At 38.3% G+C, this 23443-nt stretch overlaps 1 protein-coding gene across 3 annotated transcripts; it reads left to right on the top strand.

Annotated features, from left to right (window-relative positions):
- The first annotated feature begins 299 nt into the window (after positions 1-299).
- Srp54k (signal recognition particle 54k) lies at positions 300-23082 on the top strand. 3 transcript variants are annotated; one of them, XM_070087820.1, is made up of 11 exons: positions 300-417; positions 1820-2113; positions 2421-2495; positions 6935-7089; positions 11931-12081; positions 12289-12472; positions 13170-13267; positions 15102-15230; positions 15425-15533; positions 18468-18638; positions 22658-23082. In XM_070087820.1, exons 2-11 carry the CDS (start codon positions 1859-1861, stop codon positions 22837-22839), a joined length of 1509 nt encoding a protein of 502 aa, XP_069943921.1. In that variant the 5' UTR covers positions 300-417; positions 1820-1858; the 3' UTR covers positions 22840-23082. The 3 variants fall into 3 exon arrangements, with proteins under 3 accessions (XP_069943921.1, XP_069943923.1, XP_069943922.1); XM_070087822.1 differs by having other exon boundaries at positions 384-523; positions 22658-22985; XM_070087821.1 differs by lacking the exon at positions 300-417 and adding an exon at positions 480-620 and having other exon boundaries at positions 22658-22985.
- The last annotated feature ends 361 nt before the right edge of the window (positions 23083-23443 follow it).

The raw sequence follows: 23443 nt of genomic DNA, 5'->3' as shown, positions 1-23443 counted from the left end.
ATTTGTCTGATATTTTTGGGATTATCTAAGCAATTTACACTATGTATGATAGTTGTACTTACGTGTATCTGTGCCTAAACAATCTTACTTACTTACTTACTTATTTACCTACTTACCTACCTACCTACCTACCTATGTACCTATCTATTAACATGAAGTATTATTATTATTATTATTATTAAAATCAGGGGGAAGCGCTAAACCCGGAGGATTATACAGCGCCTGGGGGGGGGATGTGGAAGGCATTCAGGCTTAATTCGGGGAACTGGAGCACAGATCCAATTCCCTAAATCAAGAGCCCCTCACCAACATCAAGGAAGCTTCCTTGAGGGGACATGAAGAAGTAGTCAAATGGGTTGATAGGTGTCCAGCTGTCAGTGGCCCTTACAACCCCCAACAACACCTGACTGTCTCCCCGTGAGTTACTAACAGCTGATGTTTGATCTCCCTCATAATGACTGGGATTTTACACTTAACTTGTCGTGTTACCCATTGTTCATGAGGCACAGGAGCTGGAACTGAGGTCAGGAAAGGTTGATCTGAGGCGGAACTTTAATATATGTACTGTGACTGTTACTCTGGGTCAGCGATCATAAGTCAATTTGCACGCATTTATAAAAGTGAGTTTAGTTAAATAGTATGATTTTAGCATGAAGTTGATCGTGAGACATTAGTCTTCCTTAGAGGCGTTGCTTGACGCTGGTGAGGGCCTGTATACCAAAGGAAATTAATAAAACACATGGTGTAACATTTGGGTATCTATTAGTGAACCCCTCGAGGGAGGTTCCTTGATGCTGAACATTAAAATGGTATAAAATACCGACAGGTTGTTAGGTAAGACACATATGCAACAGTTAGGTATCTTTATTTCGAAACGTTTCGCCTACACAGTAGGCTTTTTCAGTCGAGTACAGAAAAGTTGATAGAAGCAGAAGAGACTTGAAGACGATGTAATCAGTCCATCACCCTTAAAGTTTTGAGGTGGTCAGTCCCTCAGTCTGGAGAAGAGCATTGTTCCGTAGTCTGAGGGACTGACCACCTCAAAACTTTAAGGGTGATGGACTGATTACATCGTCTTCAAGTCTCTTCTGCTTCTATCAACTTTTCTGTACTCGACTGAAGAAGCCTACTGTGTAGGCGAAACGTTTCGAAATAAAGATACCTAACTGTTGCATATGTTCCTTGATGCTGGTGAGGGGCTCTTGATCTAGGGAATTGGATCTGAGCTCCAGTTCCATGAAGCTTAAATGCCTTCTGCACCCCCCCCCTTTCCACAAATGCTGTATAATCCAGGTTTACCGCTCTCCCATGATAAATAATAATTTATTGCTGAAACGTTTCTCCTGCTCAGCAGGCTTCTCCAGTGTTGCATCAAGCAACACTGGAGACGGGAGTAGTAGTTATGATGTGCTCAGTCCATCAGCCTTAGTAAATGGTGGTCAGTCCCTCAAATCTGCAGCGTAGGCATACAGGCAGACCTTGTGTACCAGAGCAGAAATGAGGTGAAGTAGCTAGAAATGATGTCACAGGTGGGAGTGGCCCATGAGTGAAAGTAGGTCATGCTGAACAGTTGTTTTGGCAAAAAAGAGTTGCAGAAGACTTCCCCTGTACCAAGATACCATAGTTTTGCTCTATTAAGTATCATTAATACCATACCAACAGTCACAATTTAGGGCTATATGTGAATTGAGTCGAGAGTAGTCATATAGAACACTGTAGTTCCCTTTTTTTGGGGGGAGGGGGAGAAAGGAGAGTTGTGTTCTCTCTTGTAATCATAAAATTCTTTGAGCATTTTATGTAACTTATTTTTTCTTTACAGCTTTGTTAGACTGAAGCACTGTGAACAGGCTCAGCCAAGATGGTGTTAGCAGACTTAGGTCGCAAGATAACCTCTGCCCTTAAATCTCTCAACAATGCCACTATTATCAATGAGGATGTTCTCAATGACCTCCTTAAAGAAATCTGTGCAGCCTTGCTTGAGTCGGATGTCAACATTAGACTTGTGAAACAGTTACGGGAAAATGTGCGCGCAGCAATTGATTTTGATGAGATGGCTGGTGGCCTTAACAAGCGTCGGATGATTCAGACAACAGTGTTCAAGGAACTTGTTAAGGTAACTAGTTTTGTGTTGGGTATAGTAAAGGGCTCTTTGTTTATTTGATTATTTTCCTACAGCTCATTAGGGCTGTTTCCAACTTCATACCATAATTGTTTCTTCAGGCAAATTTTACTTAGATTTTATCATTAAATGTTTTCTCTTCTCATAATTTACTTTAGAATATGAATCCAGCTTCACACAGGATTTGTTTTAGAATAACTCGTGGTAAAAAAAGTGTATTTTTTTTAAATTGAGAGTGAAAAGATAGGAATGCTAGCAAATAAATGCATTTTGTATAAATTCTCTTATTTTTTAATTACAGCTGGTGGATCCTGGAACAAAGCCATATGTGCCAGTTAAAGGACGTCACAATGTTATTATGTTTGTTGGTCTGCAGGTCAGTGTCTAATGAAATGTGCTTAAAAGAAATATATATGGTTAACCTCCTTTATAGCATGCAGGGTATACTCCCAAATTTTTATTATTATTATTATCACACTGGCCGATTCCCACCAAGGCAGGGTGGCCCGAAAAAGAAAAACTTTCACCATCATTCACTCCATCACTGTCTTGCCAGAAGGGTGCTTTACACTACAGTTTTTAAACTGCAACATTAACACCCCTCCTTCAGAGTGCAGGCACTGTACTTCCCATCTCCAGGACTCAAGTCCGGCATGCCGGTTTCCCTGAATCCCTTCATAAATGTTACTTTGCTCACACTCCAACAGCACGTCAAGTATTAAAAACCATTTGTCTCCATTCACTCCTATCAAACACGCTCACGCATGCCTGCTGGAAGTCCAAGCCCCTCGCACACAAAACCTCCTTTACCCCCTCCCTCCAACCCTTCCTAGGCCGACCCCTACCCCGCCTTCCTTCCACTACAGACTGATACACTCTTGAAGTTATTCTGTTTCGCTCCATTCTCTCTACATGTCCGAACCACCTCAACAACCCTTCCTCAGCCCTCTGGACAACAGTTTTGGTAATCCCGCACCTCCTCCTAACTTCCAAACTACGAATTCTCTGCATTATATTCACACCACACATTGCCCTCAGACATGACATCTCCACTGCCTCCAGCCTTCTCCTCGCTGCAACATTCATCACCCATGCTTCACACCCATATAAGAGCGTTGGTAAAACTATACTCTCATACATTCCCCTCTTTGCCTCCAAGGACAAAGTTCTCTGTCTCCACAGACTCCTAAGTGCACCACTCACTCTTTTTCCCTCCCAAATATCTGTGCATTTAAAATCCCACTGTGTGAAGTGAAGAACATGGGGAAAAAAAAAGTGTTACATTTCAGATACTTGTAAATATGTGCACCAAATTTTTTTAATACTGTACAAGATAAACATTACTGCAGTATAACCTACCTTTCATTCTGGTATTACAGTAGGACCCCCATATCCACTGATTCGTTATCTGCAGTTTGTCATCCATGGTTTACAGTGGCCCAAAAATACCTCTTACTTTTGCATAATAATCAAATCAAAGTTGATTCTCTATAAGGATTACAATGTGGGGTTTACAGATTTTGGTTATTGTGTGGTTTACATGTAATAAAATACTAATTATAGAGGGGGCCACTAGAACACCTAGCAAGGCTAGGCATTTCAGGCAAACTTAGATTAATTCTTAACCCTAAATTATTACAAATTGTGGAGTAAGTTGACTAAATACTAAGTGACTAAATACTAGTTTGTGAGTTTAACAATGTGAATGCTTTTGTTTTGGCACAATACATAGTTGCTATATTGGAGTATCACAGGCAAACTGTGACTAGTTAGGAATCATTATTTTAAGATTAAGATACGTATTTCTGTGCTTATAGTCAAATGGGTGAGTGAGTGAGTGTAAGTGTGAACCACCAGGTGGTTTTTATGTAGTTAGTTAACGGGGTGTATCAGAGAGATAAGATGTTTTCTAACGGTAGTTTTGAAGGTGATGAATGTGTCTGCAGTTTTAAAGTTTTCAGGTAGGGTGTTCCAGATTTTAGGGCTTTTGACATACATTGAATTTTTGTATAGATTTAGTCGGACACGGGGAATGTCGTAGAGATGTTTGTGTCTGATGTTCTGCTTGTGGGTCCTGTCACAACTATCAAGAAAGCATTTTAGGTCAAGGTTAATATTTGAATTTAAGATCCTGTATATGTAGATTGCACAGTAGTAAGTGTGGATGTTCTGAACAGGGAGTAAGTTTAGATGTTCTGAACAGGGAGTAAGTTTAGATCTATGAAGAGTGGGCGGGGGGGGTGTTGCCAGGGATGGGATTTAGTGATTATTCTTACTGCTACTTTTTGTTGAGTTATTATTGGCTTTAGGTGTATTGCTGCAGTTGATCCCCAAGCACAAATAGCATAGGTGAGGTATGGATAAATGAGTGAATGGTATAGTGTGAGAAGGGCATTTTGCGGCACGTAGTATCGTATCTTGGAGAGGATCCCAACTGTTTTGGATACTTTTTTTGACATGTGTTGGATATGGGTGCTGAAATTCAGGTTGTTGTCGAGGTATAGGCCTAGGAATTTGCCCTCATTATGTCTGGCAATTAGAGTGCTGTCAATCTTAATGTTTAGTTGTGCAGCACCTGCTCTGCTACCAAACATAATATAGTAGGTTTTGTCAGTGTTAAGTGTAAGTTTATTGGCTGTCATCCAAGTTGATATTTTGAGCAGCTCTTCATTAACAATGGTGTTGAGGGTGGCAAGATTAGGGTGAGAGATGACATAAGTCATGTCATCAGCAAAGAGAATGGGTTTCAGGTGTTGGGATATGTTTGGAAGATCATTGATGTAAATGAGGAAGAGCAGGGGTCCAAGGACACTTCCCTGCGGAACTCCAGTATCAAGTGGCCGTGTTGATGATGCTGTGTCTTTAATGGTGACATGCTGATACCTATTAGTAAGGTAGGATTTGAAATATGCAAGCGCATGACCTCTTATACCATAATGGTCAAGTTTGTGGAGTAGGATGCCATGGTCTACTGTGTCAAAAGCTTTTCTTAGGTCAATAAAAATTCCTAGTGGAAAGTGCAAAACGAGAGAAGTTGGCAGTCCTTCAAAGCCTGGGAGAGGCCATGAAGTGCTTCCCATCAGTGAAAAAGTGATAATTTTCCACTTATTGTACATAATTTATCAATTAAACTTTATAAGAGGTATGTACAGAACTTATACATAGGGTTTGCTACTATCCACAGTTTTGGTATCCACAGCAGGTCCTTGGAACACATTCCTCCAAGGATATGGGGGTCTTTCTGTACTTTCCTCTTAATTTATAATGAAAGAGTGTGAAGAAGGCAATTGTGGGCTTATTGGGATGAGGTGGATGACCGTAAAGTTGTGTTGATGTGGATGCAGAGATGTCGGTAGCTGATGATTGTATTGGAATGCTCAAGTATATTATGTGTGTCCAGTATGTTTTAAGTTGCAGTACTTTGTAAAGCTAACCAGAAAACTTTTATAAAAATGATTGCACTTTTTAAAACTGTCAAGCCATCAATCACTAAACATATGCTGTTGTGAATTCTCACCTTTCTCACACAGTTTTATAATATAACAGGGCTTTTCTGCCATATTTGATCACTCTATAGAGACCCTTTCTATGTTTTGACTTTTAAGCCATTTATTACACACTGTAACTTTTCCAACCTTATTTAGCTCTTTGACATTTTTTTGACAATCGGTATTACTGATATAATCCATGAGCTCCTGTTTTTCTTATTTCTAATTGTAGGAATAGTCAGTTTATTCATACCAAAGTCACTTGCAGTTTCCATCACATAATATAAGAATGAAGTAGCATGCAGCATGCTTACTGGCCCATTCTACAAGAATCCAACTTGTACCCAACCACACTTACTACTGCACCCAACCACACTTACTACTGTACTCTTCCAAACTACGTATTTAAAGCTGCGTAGTTCTCCCCACCTATGAGGCTACTTAGGTGTTTGTTTACTCATCTGCAACTCTTGCCAAACTATGCTTCCTATATTCTTTATAAATCTAAATTTGTCCAATTTATATCTGTTGCCATCGAGTTCAGCACATTATTTATATCCTGTTTATTCCTGTTTTCTAATGTATACTCAATGATTTAACATATTTCCTTTTACAATAAAAAAATAGTGTATTACATCTTTATTAAATAGTGAAGATTACAAAGTGAACAGGACTTTTGTATAGGAGAGATGATAAATTAGAATAAATAATAAGCACAGTACTGTACTCAAGAATACCTTGCATGGAGGGAGGAAAGCCTGTTTTATGTTAGGTTAATTAGGTTTGAGATAGATTTAATATACAGTCATGCATATACTATATTGACTTGCCATATTATCACTGCACTTTGCCAAACATTAACAAATGCATGGAATATGAATGTAAGATTGATGCAAGTTTGTTATGCTAAACTGATAACTCTAATATACCTTATTTTGAACTGTTCCTTTAAAGTGGAGTTCCTAGGAAATAAGATATGAGACTTTGTTGAGCTAACATTAATATTGAATATTTTGTGATTAGTGCAGTATCATCAGTGTATTACTTATGTTTATACAATGGCTAAATAAAATACTGTTTTCACTAATTGCATAACTTGTTGAAGTAGTAAAATTAGTTGTATATGTAGTGATTTTATTCATATAGAATTATTCGGTTTATGGAAAAAATATTGCTATTACCAAGATCCAGCACAGTACTGTATTCACAAAAAAGTGCTAAACCTGTAAAAATCATTCACTGTTTCATAAAAGATACCTAAAATATCTTCTACACACGGCAGTGAATAGATACAGAATAATGATGTATTTTCACATGTATATTTTAGGGTTCCGGTAAGACGACAACATGTACCAAGCTTGCATACTATTATATGCGAAAGGGTTGGAAGACTTGCCTGGTATGTGCAGACACCTTCCGAGCTGGTGCTTTTGATCAGGTGAAACAGAACTGTACTAAAGCTCGCATACCCTTTTATGGCAGGTAAGGTTGAATTACAAAAGAGTCTCTTATCTGAAATTTTAGTTGGTTATTTTAACAAATTTTGAAAGAGTAATATGTACTCAGGTAGTAGTAAGTGAAATTTGTATTTGCATGTCAAGTGAATTAATCAGTAAACACAGACTCACACTAAAAGTAGATTGTGTGGAAACAGTTTTTTTTTTTTTGGGGGGGGGAGGGGGGTTATGTATGTTATGAATGTAGAAGCAGAAAACTAGGTAAAGAAAAATAAAAGGGAAGGAAAAAGTGGGGAAAAAAGGAGTACTGTCATAGATAAATTTAGATTGAGAAAGGACATAGGAAAGTACTAGTTTTCGAACAGAGTTGTGGATGCGTGGAACAATGTTCTGAGTAGGGTGAATGAAGCCAGGACCTTGGGTGGCTTTAAAAAGAGATTGGACAAATGTATGAGTGGGAGGGGCTGGGTTTGATTGGTGTCGTGGGTACCGGAGTAAATTCTTGGGTAGCTTTGGGTAGTGGTGGGGAAGTGGAATAAGAATCTTTCCTCCATAAGCCATGCGTGTTGTAAAAGTCAACTAAAATGCTGGGAACAATGGGCTAGTAACCCCTTTTCCTGTAATAATTACTAAAAAGAAGAAAATTGTCAAAGTGGGAAGTCTGAATGTGCATGGATGTTGTGTGAATGATAAGAAAGAGATGATTGTGGATGTTATGAATGAGAAGAAGCTGGATGTCCTGGCTTTAAGTGAAACAAAGCTGAAGGAGGTGGGTGAGTTTCAGTGGAGAGGAATAAATGGGATTAGGTCAGGGGTTTCTAATAGAGTTAGAGCTAAAGGAGTAGTAGCAATAATATTGAAGGATAAGCTATGGCAGGAAAAGAGGGACTATAAATGTATTAATTCAAGGATTATGTGGAGTAAAATAAAGGTTGGATGTGAGAAGTGGGTTATAGTAAGCTTATATGCACCTGGAGAAGAGAGAAGTGTAGAGGAGAGAGAGAGAGAGATTTTGGGAAATGTTGAGTGAATGCATGGGGAGTTTTGAACCGATGAAGAAATGGAGGCAGTAATTTCATGCACTGGCCAGGGAGGTACACCGTCTTTTAGGAGTGAAGAAGAGCATGATGTGAGTGTGGGGGAGGTGCGTGAGGCATTACATAGAATGAAAGGGGGTAAAGCAGCTGGAACTGACAGGATCATGACAGAAATGTTAAAAGCAGGGGGGGACATAGTGTTGGAATGGTTGGTATTTTTATTTAATAAATGTATGAAAGAGGGGAAGGTACCTAGGGATTGGCGGAGAGCGTGTATAGTTCCTTTATATAAAGGGAAGGGGGACAAAAGAGATTGTAAAAATTATAGAGGAATAAGTTTACTGAGTATACCTGGAAAAGTGTACGGTAGGGTTATTATTGAAAGAATTAGAAGTAAGACAGAATGTAGAATTGCGGATGAGCAAGGAGGTTTTAGAGTGGGTAGGGGATGTGTAGATCAAGTGTTTACATTGAAGCATATATGTGAGCAGTATTTAGATAAAGGTAGGGAAGTTCTTATTGCATTTATGGATTTAGAAAAGGCATATGATAGAGTGGATAGGGAAGCAATGTGGCAGATGTTGCAAGTACGTATATGGAATAGGTGGTAAGTTACTAAATGGTTTAAAGAGTTTTTATGAGGATAGTGAGGCTCAGGGTAGGGTGTGTAGAAGAGAGGGAGACTATTTCCCGGTAAAAGTAGGTCTTAGACAAGGATGTGTAATGTCACCATGGTTGTTTAATATATTTATAGATGGGGTTGTAAAAGAAGTAAATGCTAGGGTGTCCAGGAGAGGGGTGGGATTAAATTATGGGGAATTAAATACAAAATGGGAAGTGACACAGTTACTTTTTGCTGATGATACTGTGCTTATGGGAGATTCTAAAGAAAAATTGCAAAGGTTAGTGGACAAATTTGGGAGTGTGTGTAAAAGTAGAAAGTTGAAAGTGAACATAGAAAAGAGTAAGGTGATGAGAGTATCAAATGATTTAGATAAAGAAAAATTGGATATCAAATTGTGGAGGAGGAGTATGGAAGAAGTGAATGTTTTCAGATATCTGGGAGTCGACGTGTCAGCGGATGGATTTATGAAGGATGAGGTTAATCATAGAATTGATGAAGGAAAAAAGGTGAGTGGTGCATTGAGGTATATGTGGAGGCAAAAAATGTTATCTATGGAGGCCAAGAAGGGAATGTATGAAAGTATAGTAGTACCAACACTCTTATATGGGTGTGAAGCTTGGGTTGTAAATGCTGCAGCGAGGATGCAGTTGGAGGCAATGGAGATGTCCTGTCAAAGAGCAATGTGTGGTGTAAATGTTATGCAGAAAATTCTGAGTGTGGAAATTAGAAGGTGTGGAGTTAATAAAAGTATTAGTCAGAGGGCTGAAGAGGGTTTGTTGAGGTGGTTTGGTCATTTAGAAAGAATGGATCAAAGTAGAATGACATGTAGAGCGTATAAATCTGTAGGGGAAGGAAGGTGGGGTAGGGGTCATCCTTGAAAAGGTTGGAGGGAGGGGGTAAAAGAGGTGTTGTGGGCGAGGGGTTTGGACTTCCAGCAAGCGTGCGTGAGCGTGTTTGATAGGAGTGAATGGAGACAAATGGTATTTGGGACCTGATAAGCTGTTGGAGTGTGAGCAGGGTAATATTTAGTGAAGGGATTCAGGGAAACCGGTTATTTCATATAACCGGACTTGAGTTCTGGAATTGGGAAGTACAATGCCTGCACTCTAAAGGAGGGGTTTGAGGTATTGGCAGTTTGGAGGGATATATGTATTGTGTATTTTTATGCGTATATACTTCTAAACTGTTGTATTCTGAGCACCTCTGCAAAAACAGTGATTATGTGTGAGTGAGGTGAAAGTGTTGAATGATGATGAAAGTGTTTTCTTTTTGGGGATTTTCTTTCTGTTTGGGTCACCCTGCCTCGGTGGGAGACGGCCGACTTGTTAAAAAAAAAAAATGCCTTGTGTGTGTCAGTAGGCCTTCTGCAGTGTTCCTCCATTCTTATGTTCTTATGATTTAAGTGAGTGTAGTTTTTTCAGTACCTGAAAGGTCATTATCAGATGCTGCTTCTATCTGAACATTACCAGACTCATTCATAAGTAGAAGTAATTACTCTACATGTCACATTGTAGTGCTTGCTTTAGTTGTCTTCACTGTCATGGTTACTGTATTCATCATTGTCACTGTGGTCATCATCATCATCATCACCACTCCTTCTTCCATTGTACTATGAATGAATTAAGATTTATTAAGTAAAAATAATCTGCTTGAAATATTGATAGGTAGACATACAGTTTGGCTGTAGTGTTGCCTATATTACTTTAGCCAAGCTAAAGTAAAAAAAAAAAAAAGTTTACCTATGCAACACTGTTGAATATTACATTACTGTACTGTAATACTTAAACTACAGATTAGGTTTTCTTTTATTTATACTCTTAACTCATTACTTAGCACTACAAAATAGATTGCTTTTTATTAGCAGCAGTGGCCATTAAGCAGATTGTCCCCTCATGCAATGTTATTGTTTCATCAAAAGATGCCATTGTGAAATGATTATATAATTGAATTGTTATCAATTTGCCCTTATCAGCAAAAGAAGAAACCTGTGTGTGCTGTTCATTGTAAAAGTACAGTGTAGCCTTGGTACTCGAACTTAATTAATTCCAGAAGGCTGTTCGAGTGCTGATCTGTTCAAGTATTGAACGAATTTTTTCCATAAGGAGTAATGTAACTTTGATTAATCCATTTCAGACCCCAAAAATACACTCACAGCAGCTTTGCGGTGTATTTTTGTATGGTATTTATGATTGTATTCTCATTGTCTTGGTCTCATTTGATAATGAAAGATATATTACAGAAACAGAGATGATTTTTAATGGTTTACAGACTAAAAGTACCTCAAAATTGAGCTCAAAGTAGCGGAAATGTTCGATTTTTGCTAATCTTCAAGAGTAAACAAATCATGTCAATCATCCAATACATGTCAACTCATGGGTCTAATATGCTTTCACAAATGTGCTGATATTATTTATACCATTTTTTCAATAATGCAGGAGTCTGCATAACAGTAAATCTTCTATTCTTTATGTGAATAAAAATACAAAATGGAAAGCAAGCATAATATAAGAGGGACCAGAAGTGGGAGGAGCAATAGGAGAGAAGGGGAGGAGCCAGCAGAAGGAGCATTCAGTATCTGATGAGGTGTCTTGATAGCCTGATACTAGCGGTGGCGCAAATACAATGTTGTATAATTACGCCAGTATTAGCATTAAAGGTTATCTATCACATTTATTTCAACTTGATATCAGAAACACAATAGATAACCTAGAAGCACAATAAAGATGCCAAAATTAATAAAAGGCATATTATATGGAGAGGCAGCACTTACATCAGGGCAAACACACACTAACCAATTTTCTTTTTGGTTGACTGTTATCACTAATCTTCTTAGGCCCCATGGTGACAGATTTAATAAAATAATATAAAAAAAAGCACTCAAAAATGCGAAGAAACACGAAATAGTTTATAGAGAAGTTCACCGGAGTTTTGGATTGAGCAATGGGGAGACTGCACTATGGGGAGACTGATGCACATGTTCTGGCTTGACAAAGCTCCTGGAGAGCGAAACGTTGCCACAATAAAATGTCACATTAGTTGCACTTGTGTCCTTTTAGAGTACCGAATTGTTTGAGTACAGAGCTGTTTGAGTACCAAGGTTCCAATGTACATTCTAGCTGTGTTTCAGTGGTTGCTGCTGAATATAAACTGCCTAATCTCTAGTGAACATGGAAACTTGTAATTTACCATCTGGTACCTTTGCAGCTACACAGAAGTTGACCCAGTAGTTATTGCTATGGATGGAGTGGAGCAATTTAAGAAAGAAGGTTTCGAAATTATCATCATTGATACCTCTGGTCGTCATAAGCAGGAAGATTCTCTGTTTGAAGAAATGTTGCAGATTTCTAATGTTTGTGTAAGTAGCTGTTAGTGAACATTTTTTACTCTTGTATTTTGTAATTCGGTACAAAAGGAAAATTAAGATTTTTTGTGGAGTAAGAGGTTTGTATATGGAGGTCTATTGGCTAGTAAATTTTCTTGAGAAATATAACTATAATTTAGCAGCAAATTATTAATTGATATGTTCATTTAATGTATTTATTTTGTGTTAATAATCCAACAGAAACCTGAAAACATCATATTTGTTATGGATGCCAGTATCGGTCAAGCTTGCGAGTCCCAGGCTCGTGCTTTCAAGGAGAAAGTGGATGTTGGATCAGTAATCATTACCAAGTTGGATGGTCATGCCAAGGGTGGTGGTGCTCTCTCAGCTGTTGCTGCTACACAGTCTCCTATCATCTTCATTGGTGAGTGAGAGAAAAGCTGTTTAAATTTGTAGATTAGAATACAGCCTCTCCTCACTTACCGATGTACTTGTTTACCAACGCCTCAGACTTATGATGGGCTCTCTGACCATATTAGAGCTGATTTTCTCTATTCTTTTTATTTCAGTATACAGTACACTACTGTATAAACATTTAATAATATACCAGAAATGTTATAAATGGTGCAAAGGCGACATTAAAACAGTATCAGAGATGGTTCACACAAACCCACTACAATTATAGTATGCTCCTCATTTAGCGACGCATTTGTTTAACGATGTGGTCTCAGGAACTGAACTCTATCGTTAAGTGAGGAGAGGCTGTATGTACAAATTTAAATACTACTGTATATGTACAGCATATGCTTCACTAATCAATACAGCTAGGGTGTCAAAAATACATTGGTGTATCTTTTATTCCAACTAATTTAAATTTCGGGAGTCTTAATTATAGAGAAATTTCAAATAGAAATAAGAAATTTCTCATTTGAAAAGAAGGTCATTGATGGTTTCTGGGTAACCTTGATAGCATAAGAATTGCTGAAAAAGTTATATATTCTATGGAAAATAAGTTCCTGTTTATCAAGAGTGCCTGACAATTTTTTTTAAAAAGCACTTGGAAAACTTGATAATAAAATTAGTAAATGATGACTAAAGTGTCACAAAATGTTTCATCACAGGTACTGGTGAGCATATTGACAACTTTGAGGAATTCAAAACAAAGCCCTTCATCTCAAAATTACTGGGTATGGGAGATATCGAAGGACTCATTGAAAAGGTAAGACATTATTATAACAGAAACAACAATAATGTACTAATAATTTTTAATAATTATATTCTTATTAAAAAAAATTAAGAGAAAGGGTAATTAGTCTGGGATTAGATTAAAGTTGAGACACAAAAGTTATTATGCAGTAGCTGACATTAAATAAATACATAATGTGGTAATGCAGTAGCTGGCATTAAGTAAATAAATAAATAAATAAATAAATTATATATTTTTTTTTATTTTAATATTATTCTTTTTTCAACAAACCAACTGTATCCCACCAAGGCAGGGTGGCCCAAAAGGAAAAACGAGTTTCTCCTTTTAAATTTAGTAATATATATAGGAGAAGGGGTTACTAGCCCCTGCTCCTGGCATTTTAGTCTCTTCTTACAACACACGTGGCTTGCGGAGGGAGAATTCTGTTCAACTTTCCCATGGAGATAAGTGGAAATAAACAAGAACAAGAACTAGTAAGGAGATAGAAGAAAACCCAGAGGGGTGTGTATATATATGCTTGTCCATGCATGTGTAGTGTGACTGACTTAAGTGTAAGTAGAAGTAGCAAGACATACCTGAAGCCTTGCATGTTTATGAGACAGAAAACAGACACCAGCAATCCTACCATAATGCAAAACATTTACAGGTGTCCGTTTTACACTCGCTTGGCAGGACGGTAGTACTTCCCTCGGCAGGTGCTGTCTACCAACCTACTACCTAGGAAGGCATATACCTACTACCTAGGAAGGTGTATACCTACTACCTAGGAAGGCATATACCTACTACCTAGGAAGGCATATACCTACTACCTAGGAAGGCATATACCTACTACCTAGGAAGGCATATACCTACTACCTAGGAAGGCATATACCTACTACCTAGGAAGGCATATACCTACTACCTAGGAAGGCATATACCTACTGCCTAGGAAGGCATATACCTACTACCTAGAAAGGCATATACCTACTACCTAGAAAGGCATATACCTCCTACCTAGGAAGGCGTATACCTACTACCTAGGAAGGTGTATACCTACTACCTAGAAAGGCATATACCTACTACCTAGGAAGGCATATACCTACTACCTAGGAAGGCATGTACCTACTACCTAGGAAAGCATGTACCTACTACCTAGGAAAGTATATACATGTACCTACTACCTAGGAAGGCATATACCTACTACCTAGGAAGGCATGTACCTCTTCTGGTTTGTTGTTTTATTACTTTATCATCATTTTTCTGTTATGTTGCACAATTTTGATGCAGGAACCTGTGAATGTCTCTACAAATTGACCTCAAACTTTCTTCAGTTGTCTCTTAGGGAAATAAAGCATAGAATTGTAAAGGGGTAGTGTAGTTCTATTTCCAAGTTTTGGTATTTTTTTTTTTTTGTGCATGTATCGTATTCAGATTCTTAAAGCAACGTGGGATTTATAGGGGTCCAGGGATACCTTTCTTTGTTGTGGCAGTGACCAAAGAATAGCTAGTTTAAGATTAGTGTTAGGAGGTGGAATGAGATTCCAGCAGGTTACTTGAATGACAGTTAGCTCTCTCCTATGTCACCCTACAAAATTTTCCATCAAGTGTGGTTGCTTCTTTTTCCTTAATTCGTATCTATTCTCCTTGCATTTACATATATTGTTTATAATTTTCTAGCTCATTCTCAAAATACGTTAGTTCATTGTCTAACATGGAAATATTAGTATTGTATATTATTAGTTTTTGGGTAATTGTTATGCTTCACATAACCCTTATATTCTGTATGTACTGATCTGTTAACATGAGAAAATTTATAATTCTAAAGAATTTTGAACAAAGGTAATGCAGAAAGGTTAAATGATGACAGGTAAATGATTTGAAACTCGAAGACAACGAGGCACTCATCAAGAAGTTACAGCACGGCCACTTCACCCTCAGAGACATGTATGAACAATTCCAGAATGTTCGCAAAATGGGACCCATGTCACAAATTATGGTAAGTGGTTAACTTTCATTACAGTAAGTGTTGTTCAAATCCTTTAAATATATAATTGACTTCAGATGTATGAAACTGTCTAGTAATGCTTGGGAGATTTGAGTAATACTTGAGTGTTGAATGGCATGTCATCTGAGTTTAGCTCATTTGATTAGCACTGGGTTTAGGTTGATTAATATTTATGTATGTTTCAGGGTATGTTGCCAGGGTTTAGTACAGACTTCCTGACGAAAGGTGGAGAGCAGGAGAGCATGGCACGACTCAAGAGGCTAATGACCATCATGGACAGCATGACTGATGAAGGTACAAAAACCAGTAGATGCCAACATTTGTGTATATGTCCTCTGTTTCTACAAGAGTCATATTTAACAGGGTTTAAAGTTACTATGAGCATTTTATTAATTTATGTACATAGTATGTTTTACATTGTACATGCTGAATGTCTGCGGCTCGATCCCTGGCATGAGCGGAAACATTGGTTAGGTTTCTTTACATCTGGTGTCCCTGTTCACCTAGCAGTAAGTTGGTACCTGGGTGTTAAAGTGTTATGGGTCGCATCCTGGGGGAAGGGGGCTAATATATCTTAGATAGGGCTGGGCTTTGAAATGAGCTGAGGTACGATAACAGCTCTTACCCTGTAAAATGTGTAAATAAAAAAAAAATCTGGGCTGAAAGGGAGAGAAAGTGAGGGGATCATTGCAGTCATGGTTAGAGACAAGGGGTAAAGAGGTTTTGAGTACTAGGGGCTTGAGCATCCAGCAGGCATGTGTAAGCATGTTAGATCAGAATGCATAGAGACTAATGGTTTTTACAACTTGACATGCTGATGGAATGTGAGGAAGCCTATACATGTATTTACAAAGGAATTGAGGGAAACCAGTTACCCAGACATAAGTCTTGGAGGTGGGAAGTACAGTGCATGTCTGCACTCCGAAGGGAGGGGTGAGGATATACATAGTAGTTTGGAATGTTTTTGGTTGTCCTACCTTGGTGGAAGACAGCTAGTGTTAAAAAAAATGAAATAGCCTTTTCATATTTATTTTTAAATTTGAACTTCTGTATGGAGTCAACCTCTACTGTGTTGCTGTCCAGTATTTTTTAATGTTCTTGCAACTCATTTGAAATTTTCAGTCATGTATATTTTTTCTTGCTTATTATTATTATTCTTATTATTATTATATTGTTTGGTGAGTTCTCAACTCCTAGGGGTCATATAACCCCTAGGGAAATAGGAGCCAGTCATGTTTATCAGGTATGTCTCCTTTGCTGAGTAGATGGATTGCCGTTGAATTAGCCCTGCTGTAAACACCCCCTTCTAATGCAGCACCATTCATTTGTGCTTGTTAGATTACATCATTGTTTTCTTTGGTGGTAGTCTGTTTACTTTTATTTCATTCAGCAATTGTTTACTCCTAGAGAGCACTCCATTTCCAATTTTCTCAATACATCTTATAGGCATTGAAAAGAAGGTCCAACCTCCCTGGTTAATAATATTTTTCCTTAAACATAATGCAGAATTTCTTATGGTAACAGAGTCTGATTTCTCATATGGGTTCCAGTTATCCTATTTTATTTCTCCATGGTTGAAGTCTTCTTACTATTACTTGTGTAGCAGAACTATGCTCATAGGGGTCCCAGTGCTTAATTACACAAATGTTGTACAATTTTTATAAAATGACGTTAGAGCAGCAATCAGAAAAAGAACGATCACTAGCTGTTGTGAATGGTGTCACCTTCATAATCAAAGGTTAAACTGAGCAACTGTTTGTGGTGCTTATAAATAAAGTGGTTTTGTACTGCAGGGACTGTATTGTACAGTAAAAATAATCAACACTCCCAACACTCAAATAGGTGTCAGGCATTCTCATTAGATCATTTGCAATTAATATTATCAGTAGAAATTAAAGAGTGAAGAAATATCTTAATTCATGTAGGGAAATGAAAATGTTTTGTTTGGAATTTTTATTAACTGCTTTGATTAATGTAAATCAAAGCAGTTAATAAAAATTGTGTTGAATGATGATGAAAGTATTTTCGTTTTGGGGATTTTCTTTCTTTTTGGGTCACCCTGCCTCGGTGGGAGACGGCCGACTTGTTAAAAAAAAAAATAAGTGTAAATAATTTATGGTCTCACAACTGCTGGGATAATATTCATGTAAATAGATGTCTGCTTTCCTCCCCCTTTCCCATCCTCTCACGTTTATTAGCATAATTCTGCAGAATTTTTGTGATGTATTATTTAGACTTCTTTATGTGCCTCTCTGGATTACCTAATTGAATTTTATAGCAGTTTATTTGAGCATTGTATGTACATTGGAAATGCATCAGTGGATGCATGTATATATTAGATTGCTAATTTAAAGTTTGAGAAAAATATTTTAGGCAGGTAAAAGGCTGTGCAAGAAAGGTATAAAATACCGACAATATGAAAGTTAAGACACATGTGCAACATCTGGATATCTTTATTGTAGACGTTTCGCCATCCAGTGGCTTTATCAATACAGATTCTAGGACATAATAGGAAGACAGTAGAACTATATACAAAAGATGAGGTAATCAGTCCCTCGGCCTTGGAGTTAGTGTTCACAGCATCGTGGTGGAGGAGAGTCTGGAGCAAAGGCAAGAAGACTGGCGTTTTTATAGGCGTCAGTGGAAGGGACGGGTAGCAGACGAGGGCAGTCACTGGTAGGCGGGATTCCCCAGTGGAAGTAGGTCCTTCCCAAAGAGATGGGTTAGTTGCAGCAGCCGTGAAGAAGGACATCTACAAGACCTTCTTCACGGCTGCTGCAACTAACCCATCTCTTTGGGAAGGACCTACTTCCACTGGGGAATCCCGCCTACCAGTGACTGCCCTCGTCTGCTGCCCGTCCCTTCCACTGACGCCTATAAAAACGCCAGTCTTCTTGCCTTTGCTCCAGACTCTCCTCCACCACGATGCTGTGAACACTAACTCCAAGGCCGAGGGACTGATTACCTCATCTTTTGTATATAGTTCTACTGTCTTCCTATTATGTCCTAGAATCTGTATTGATAAAGCCACTGGATGGCGAAACGTCTACAATAAAGATATCCAGATGTTGCACATGTGTCTTAACTTTCAGGTAAAAGGCTGTTCTAAAGAGAATCTGTATAATTCAGAAGCAGCAGTAAATTTAATGAGTGTTAGAGCAATTACCACAGACAGGATTTACTGTAGCCTGATTAAAAATAAACATTATTGTATTCTCTCAATTGCAGAACTTGACAGTCTTGACGGAAATAAATTCTTCCAAAAGCAGGGTAATCGCATAAGTAGAGTTGCAAGAGGTGCAGGGGTGATGGAAATTGAAGTGAAAGATCTGCTCAACCAGTATGCAAAGTTTGCCCAGATGGTTAAGAAAATGGGTGGAATGAAAGGCCTCTTTAAAGGTAAGCGTAGCACAGTAAAGTACCATGAAAATTCAAGGTAAATTTTCATTTATTTCTACTGTTTTACAACATAAAATGTTCTACAGTATAGCTGAGCCTGCTTTCTCTTGAAATGTAGTGCGGAGAGGTTGATGTGGGACTACTGGGCTGAGGTGGATGGCTTTGGTTCTTGTTAAAGTTTATTGTCTATATTACATATTTCTCATAAGAGTAATAAGCTGATTTAGATAATGAAAGAATAACTATCTTGATGGGAAAAACAAAATGCTTGGTTGTGAAGCATAATGCAATACAGAAGAATCATTTATTTTATTTTGCATCTTTAGTGTGTTTGCATAGATCAGACATGTTCAAAATATATTAATAGAACAGATGTAGGTAGTAGGTTGGTAGACAGCAACCACCCAGGGAAGTACTACCGTCCTGCCAGATGACTGTGAAACAGAAACCTGTAACTGTTTTGCATGATGGTAGGATTGCTGGTGTCTTTTCTGTCTCATAAACATGCTAGATAACAGGGATATCTTGCTACTCCGACTTACACTTTGGTCACACTTCACAGACATGCACATGCATATATATATACATACATCTAGGTTTTTCTCCTTTTTCTACATAGCTCTTGTTCTTCTTTATTTCTTATATTGTCCATGGGGAAGTGGAAAAGAATCTTTCCTCCGTAAGCCATGCGTGTCGTATGAGGCGACTAAAATGCCGGGAGCAATGGGCTAGTAACCCCTTCTCCTGTAGACATTTACTAAAAAAGAGAAGAAGAAAAACTTTATAAAACTGGGATGCTTGAATGTGCGTGGATGTAGTGCAGATGACAAGAAACAGATGATTGCTGATGTTATGAATGAAAAGAAGTTGGATATCCTTTCCCTAAGCGAAACAAAGCTGAAGGGGGTAGGGGAGTTTCGGTGGGGGGAAATAAATGGGATTAAATCTGGAGTATCTGAGAGAGTTAGAGCAAAGGAAGGGGTAGCAGTAATGTTGAATGATCAGTTATGGAAGGAGAAAAGAGAATATGAATGTGTAAATGCAAGAATTATGTGGATTAAAGTAAAGGTTGGATGCGAGAAGTGGGTCATAATAAGCGTGTATGCACCTGGAGAAGAGAGGAATGCAGAGGAGAGAGAGAGATTTTGGGAGATGTTAAGTGAATGTATAGGAGCCTTTGAACCAAGTGAGAGAGTAATTGTGGTAGGGGACCTGAATGCTAAAGTAGGAGAAACTTTTAGAGAGGGTGTGGTAGGTAAGTTTGGGGTGCCAGGTGTAAATGATAATGGGAGCCCTTTGATTGAACTTTGTATAGAAAGGGGTTTAGTTTTAGGTAATACATATTTTAAGAAAAAGAGGATAAATAAGTATACAAGATTTGATGTAGGGCAAAATGACAGTAGTTTGTTGGATTATGTATTGGTAGATAAAAGACTGTTGAGTAGACTTCAGGATGTACATGTTTATAGAGGGGCCACAGATATATCAGATCACTTTCTAGTTGTAGCTACACTGAGAGTAAAAGGTAGATGGGATACAAGGAGAATAGAAGCATCAGGGAAGAGAGAGGTGAAGGTTTATAAACTAAAAGAGGAGGCAGTTAGGGAAAGATATAAACAGCTATTGGAGGATAGATGGGCTAATGAGAGCATAGGCAATGGGGTCGAAGAGGTATGGGGTAGGTTTAAAAATGTAGTGTTAGAGTGTTCAGCAGAAGTTTGTGGTTACAGGAAAGTGGGTGCGGGAGGGAAGAGGAGCGATTGGTGGAATGATGATGTAAAGAGAGTAGTAAGGGAGAAAAAGTTAGCATATGAGAAGTTTTTACAAAGTAGAAGTGATGCAAGGAGGGAAGAGTATATGGAGAAAAAGAGAGAGGTTAAGAGAGTGGTGAAGCAATGTAAAAAGAAAGCAAATGAGAGAGTGGGTGAGATGTTATCAACAAATTTTGTTGAAAATAAGAAAAAGTTTTGGAGTGAGATTAACAAGTTAAGGAAGCCTAGAGAACAAATGGATTTGTCAGTTAAAAATAGGAGAGGAGAGTTATTAAATGGAGAGTTAGAGGTATTGGGAAGATGGAGGGAATATTTTGAGGAATTGTTAAATGTTGATGAAGATAGGGAAGCTGTGATTTCGTGTATAGGGTAAGGAGGAATAACATCTTGTAGGAGTGAGGAAGAGCCAGTTGTGAGTGTGGGGGAAGTTCGTGAGGCAGTAGGTAAAATGAAAGGGGGTAAGGCAGCCGGGATTGATGGGATAAAGATAGAAATGTTAAAAGCAGGTGGGGATATAGTTTTGGAGTGGTTGGTGCAATTATTTAATAAATGTATGGAAGAGGGTAAGGTACCTAGGGATTGGCAGAGAGCATGCATAGTTCCTTTGTATAAAGGCAAAGAGGACAAAAGAGAGTGCAAAAATTATAGGGGGATAAGTCTGTTGAGTATACCTGGTAAAGTGTATGGTAGAGTTATTATTGAAAGAATTAAAAGTAAGACTGAGAATAGGATAGTAGATGAACAAGGAGGCTTTAGGAAAGGTAGGGGGTGTGTGGACCAGGTGTTTACAGTGAAACATATAAGTGAACAGTATTTAGATAAGGCTAAAGAGGTCTTTGTGGCATTTATGGATTTGGAAAAGGCATATGACAGGGTGGATAGGGGGGCAATGTGGCAGATGTTGCAGGTGTATGGTGTAGGAGGTAGGTTACTGAAAGCAGTGAAGAGTTTTTACGAGGATAGTGAGGCTCAAGTTAGAGTACATAGGAAAGAGGGAAATTATTTCCCAGTAAAAGTAGGCCTTAGACAAGGATGTGTGATGTCACCGTGCTTGTTTAATATATTTATAGATGGGGTTGTAAGAGAAGTAAATGTGAGGGTCTTGACAAGAGGCGTGGAATTAAAAGATTAAGAATCACACATAAAGTGTGAGTTGTCACAGTTGCTCTTTGCTGATGACACTGTGCTCTTGGGAGATTCTGAAGAGAAGTTGCAGAGATTGGTGGATGAATTTGGTAGGGTGTGCAAAAGAAGAAAATTAAAAGTGAATACAGGAAAGAGTAAGGTTATGAGGATAACAAAAATATTAGGTGATGAAAGATTGGGTATCAGATTGGAGGGAGAGAGTATGGAGGAGGTGAATGTATTCAGATATTTGGGAGTGGACGTGTCAGCGGATGGGTCTATGAAGGATGAGGTGAATCATAGAATTGATGAGGGGAAAAGGGTGAGTGGTGCACTTAGGAGTCTGTGGAGACAAAGAACTTTTTCCTTGGAGGCAAAGAGGGGAATGTATGAGAGTATAGTTTTACCAACACTCTTATATGGGTGTGAAGCATGGGTGATGAATGTTGCAGCGAGGAGAAGGCTGGAGGCAGTGGAGATGTCATGTCTGAGGACAATGTGTGGTGTGAATATAATGCAGAGAATTCGTAGTTTGGAAGTTAGGAGGAGGTGCGGGATTACCAAAACTGTTGTTCAGAGGGCTGAGGAAGGGTTGTTGAGGTGGTTCGGACATGTAGAGGGAATGGAGCGAAACAGAATGACTTCAAGGGTGTATCAGTCTGTAGTGGAAGGAAGGTGGGGTAGGGGTCGGCCTAGGAAAGGTTGGAGGGAGGGGGTAAAGGAGGTTTTGTGTGCGAGGGGCTTGGACTTCCAGCAGGCGTGCGTGAGCGTGTTTGATAGGAGTGAATGGAGACGAAAGGTTTTTAATACTTGACGTGCTGTTGGAGTGTGAGCAAAGTAACATTTATGAAGGGATTCAGGGAAACCGGCAGGCCGGACTTGAGTCCTGGAGATGGGAAGTACAGTGCCTGCACTCTGAAGGAGGGGTGTTAATGTTGCAGTTTAAAAACTGTAGTGTAAAGCACCCTTCTGGCAAGACAGTGATGGAGTGAATGATGGTGAAAGTTTTTCTTTTTCGGGCCACCCTGCCTTGGTGGGAATTGGCCAGTGTGATAATAATAATAATAAAAGATGTAGACTATATTAATCACAAATAGATAATTAATTTTATTATGTCAACAGGAGGAGACATGTCCAAAAATGTGAACCAAATGCAGATGAACCAGCTGAACCAACAGATGGCCAAGATGATGGACCCACGAGTGTTGCAACAGATGGGAGGTTTCAAGGGGCTCGAGTCCATGATGAAGCAGCTTCAGCAAGGCGGTGGACCCATGGGCATGGGCAAAAATCCCTTTAAATAATGAACCTTTTGATACTTTCTTACCACTTCTGATTTCTGTCAGTTGATTATAGCTTTTCATACTATGTTTTTCAACTTCAGGATTTACTTATATAGATGGAAAGGTTCATCTTAGGAGTATTGTAGTTTAAGTGTTGTATTATATATTGATAAAAACATTCTCTTATAGATAAAATATATTGCTTTGTCTTTGAAAAATAAAATTATTCATGTAGAACTATTTTATTAATAAACACTATTTTTGCTTAATGTGTTATGAAGAAATTACATATATTAATTATATTATAGATAATAGTTATATTATAGTTCTATGTAAGTATTTCCTGAGAGTATATTACTTATGAAGGTAAAGGAATTAAAGTTTTTGTATGAATTTTTTATTATTGAACCACATCTACATTATAGTACATGACTATGGAAATATAAACACATATGCAGTATAATGTGATCTGTTTGTGACTTGAAAAAGCCCGCTGTGTGGGCGAAACGTTGTCAATAAAGGATCACATTATACTGCATATGTGTTTATATTTCCATTGTGTCGGTATTTTATATCATTTATTTCCAGTACATGACTATTTTTCCAGAGGCATTCACAACTCAGA

Source organism: Cherax quadricarinatus, chromosome 23 (assembly GCF_038502225.1).
Source record: "Cherax quadricarinatus isolate ZL_2023a chromosome 23, ASM3850222v1, whole genome shotgun sequence".
Lineage (NCBI taxonomy): Eukaryota > Metazoa > Arthropoda > Malacostraca > Decapoda > Parastacidae > Cherax > Cherax quadricarinatus.
The sequence above is the reverse complement of the archived record's forward strand: the minus strand, read 5'-3'. Positions and strand labels throughout refer to the sequence as shown.

Coding starts and splice junctions, on each gene's coding strand:
- Srp54k (XM_070087820.1), top strand. CDS start 1,859: ATGGTGTTAGCAGACTTAGGTCGCAAGATAACCTCTGCCCTTAAATCT. Junction 7,090..11,930: donor CGCATACCCTTTTATGGCAG/GTAAGGTTGAAT, acceptor GTACCTTTGCAG/CTACACAGAAGTTGACCCAG. Junction 12,082..12,288: donor TGCAGATTTCTAATGTTTGT/GTAAGTAGCTGT, acceptor ATAATCCAACAG/AAACCTGAAAACATCATATT.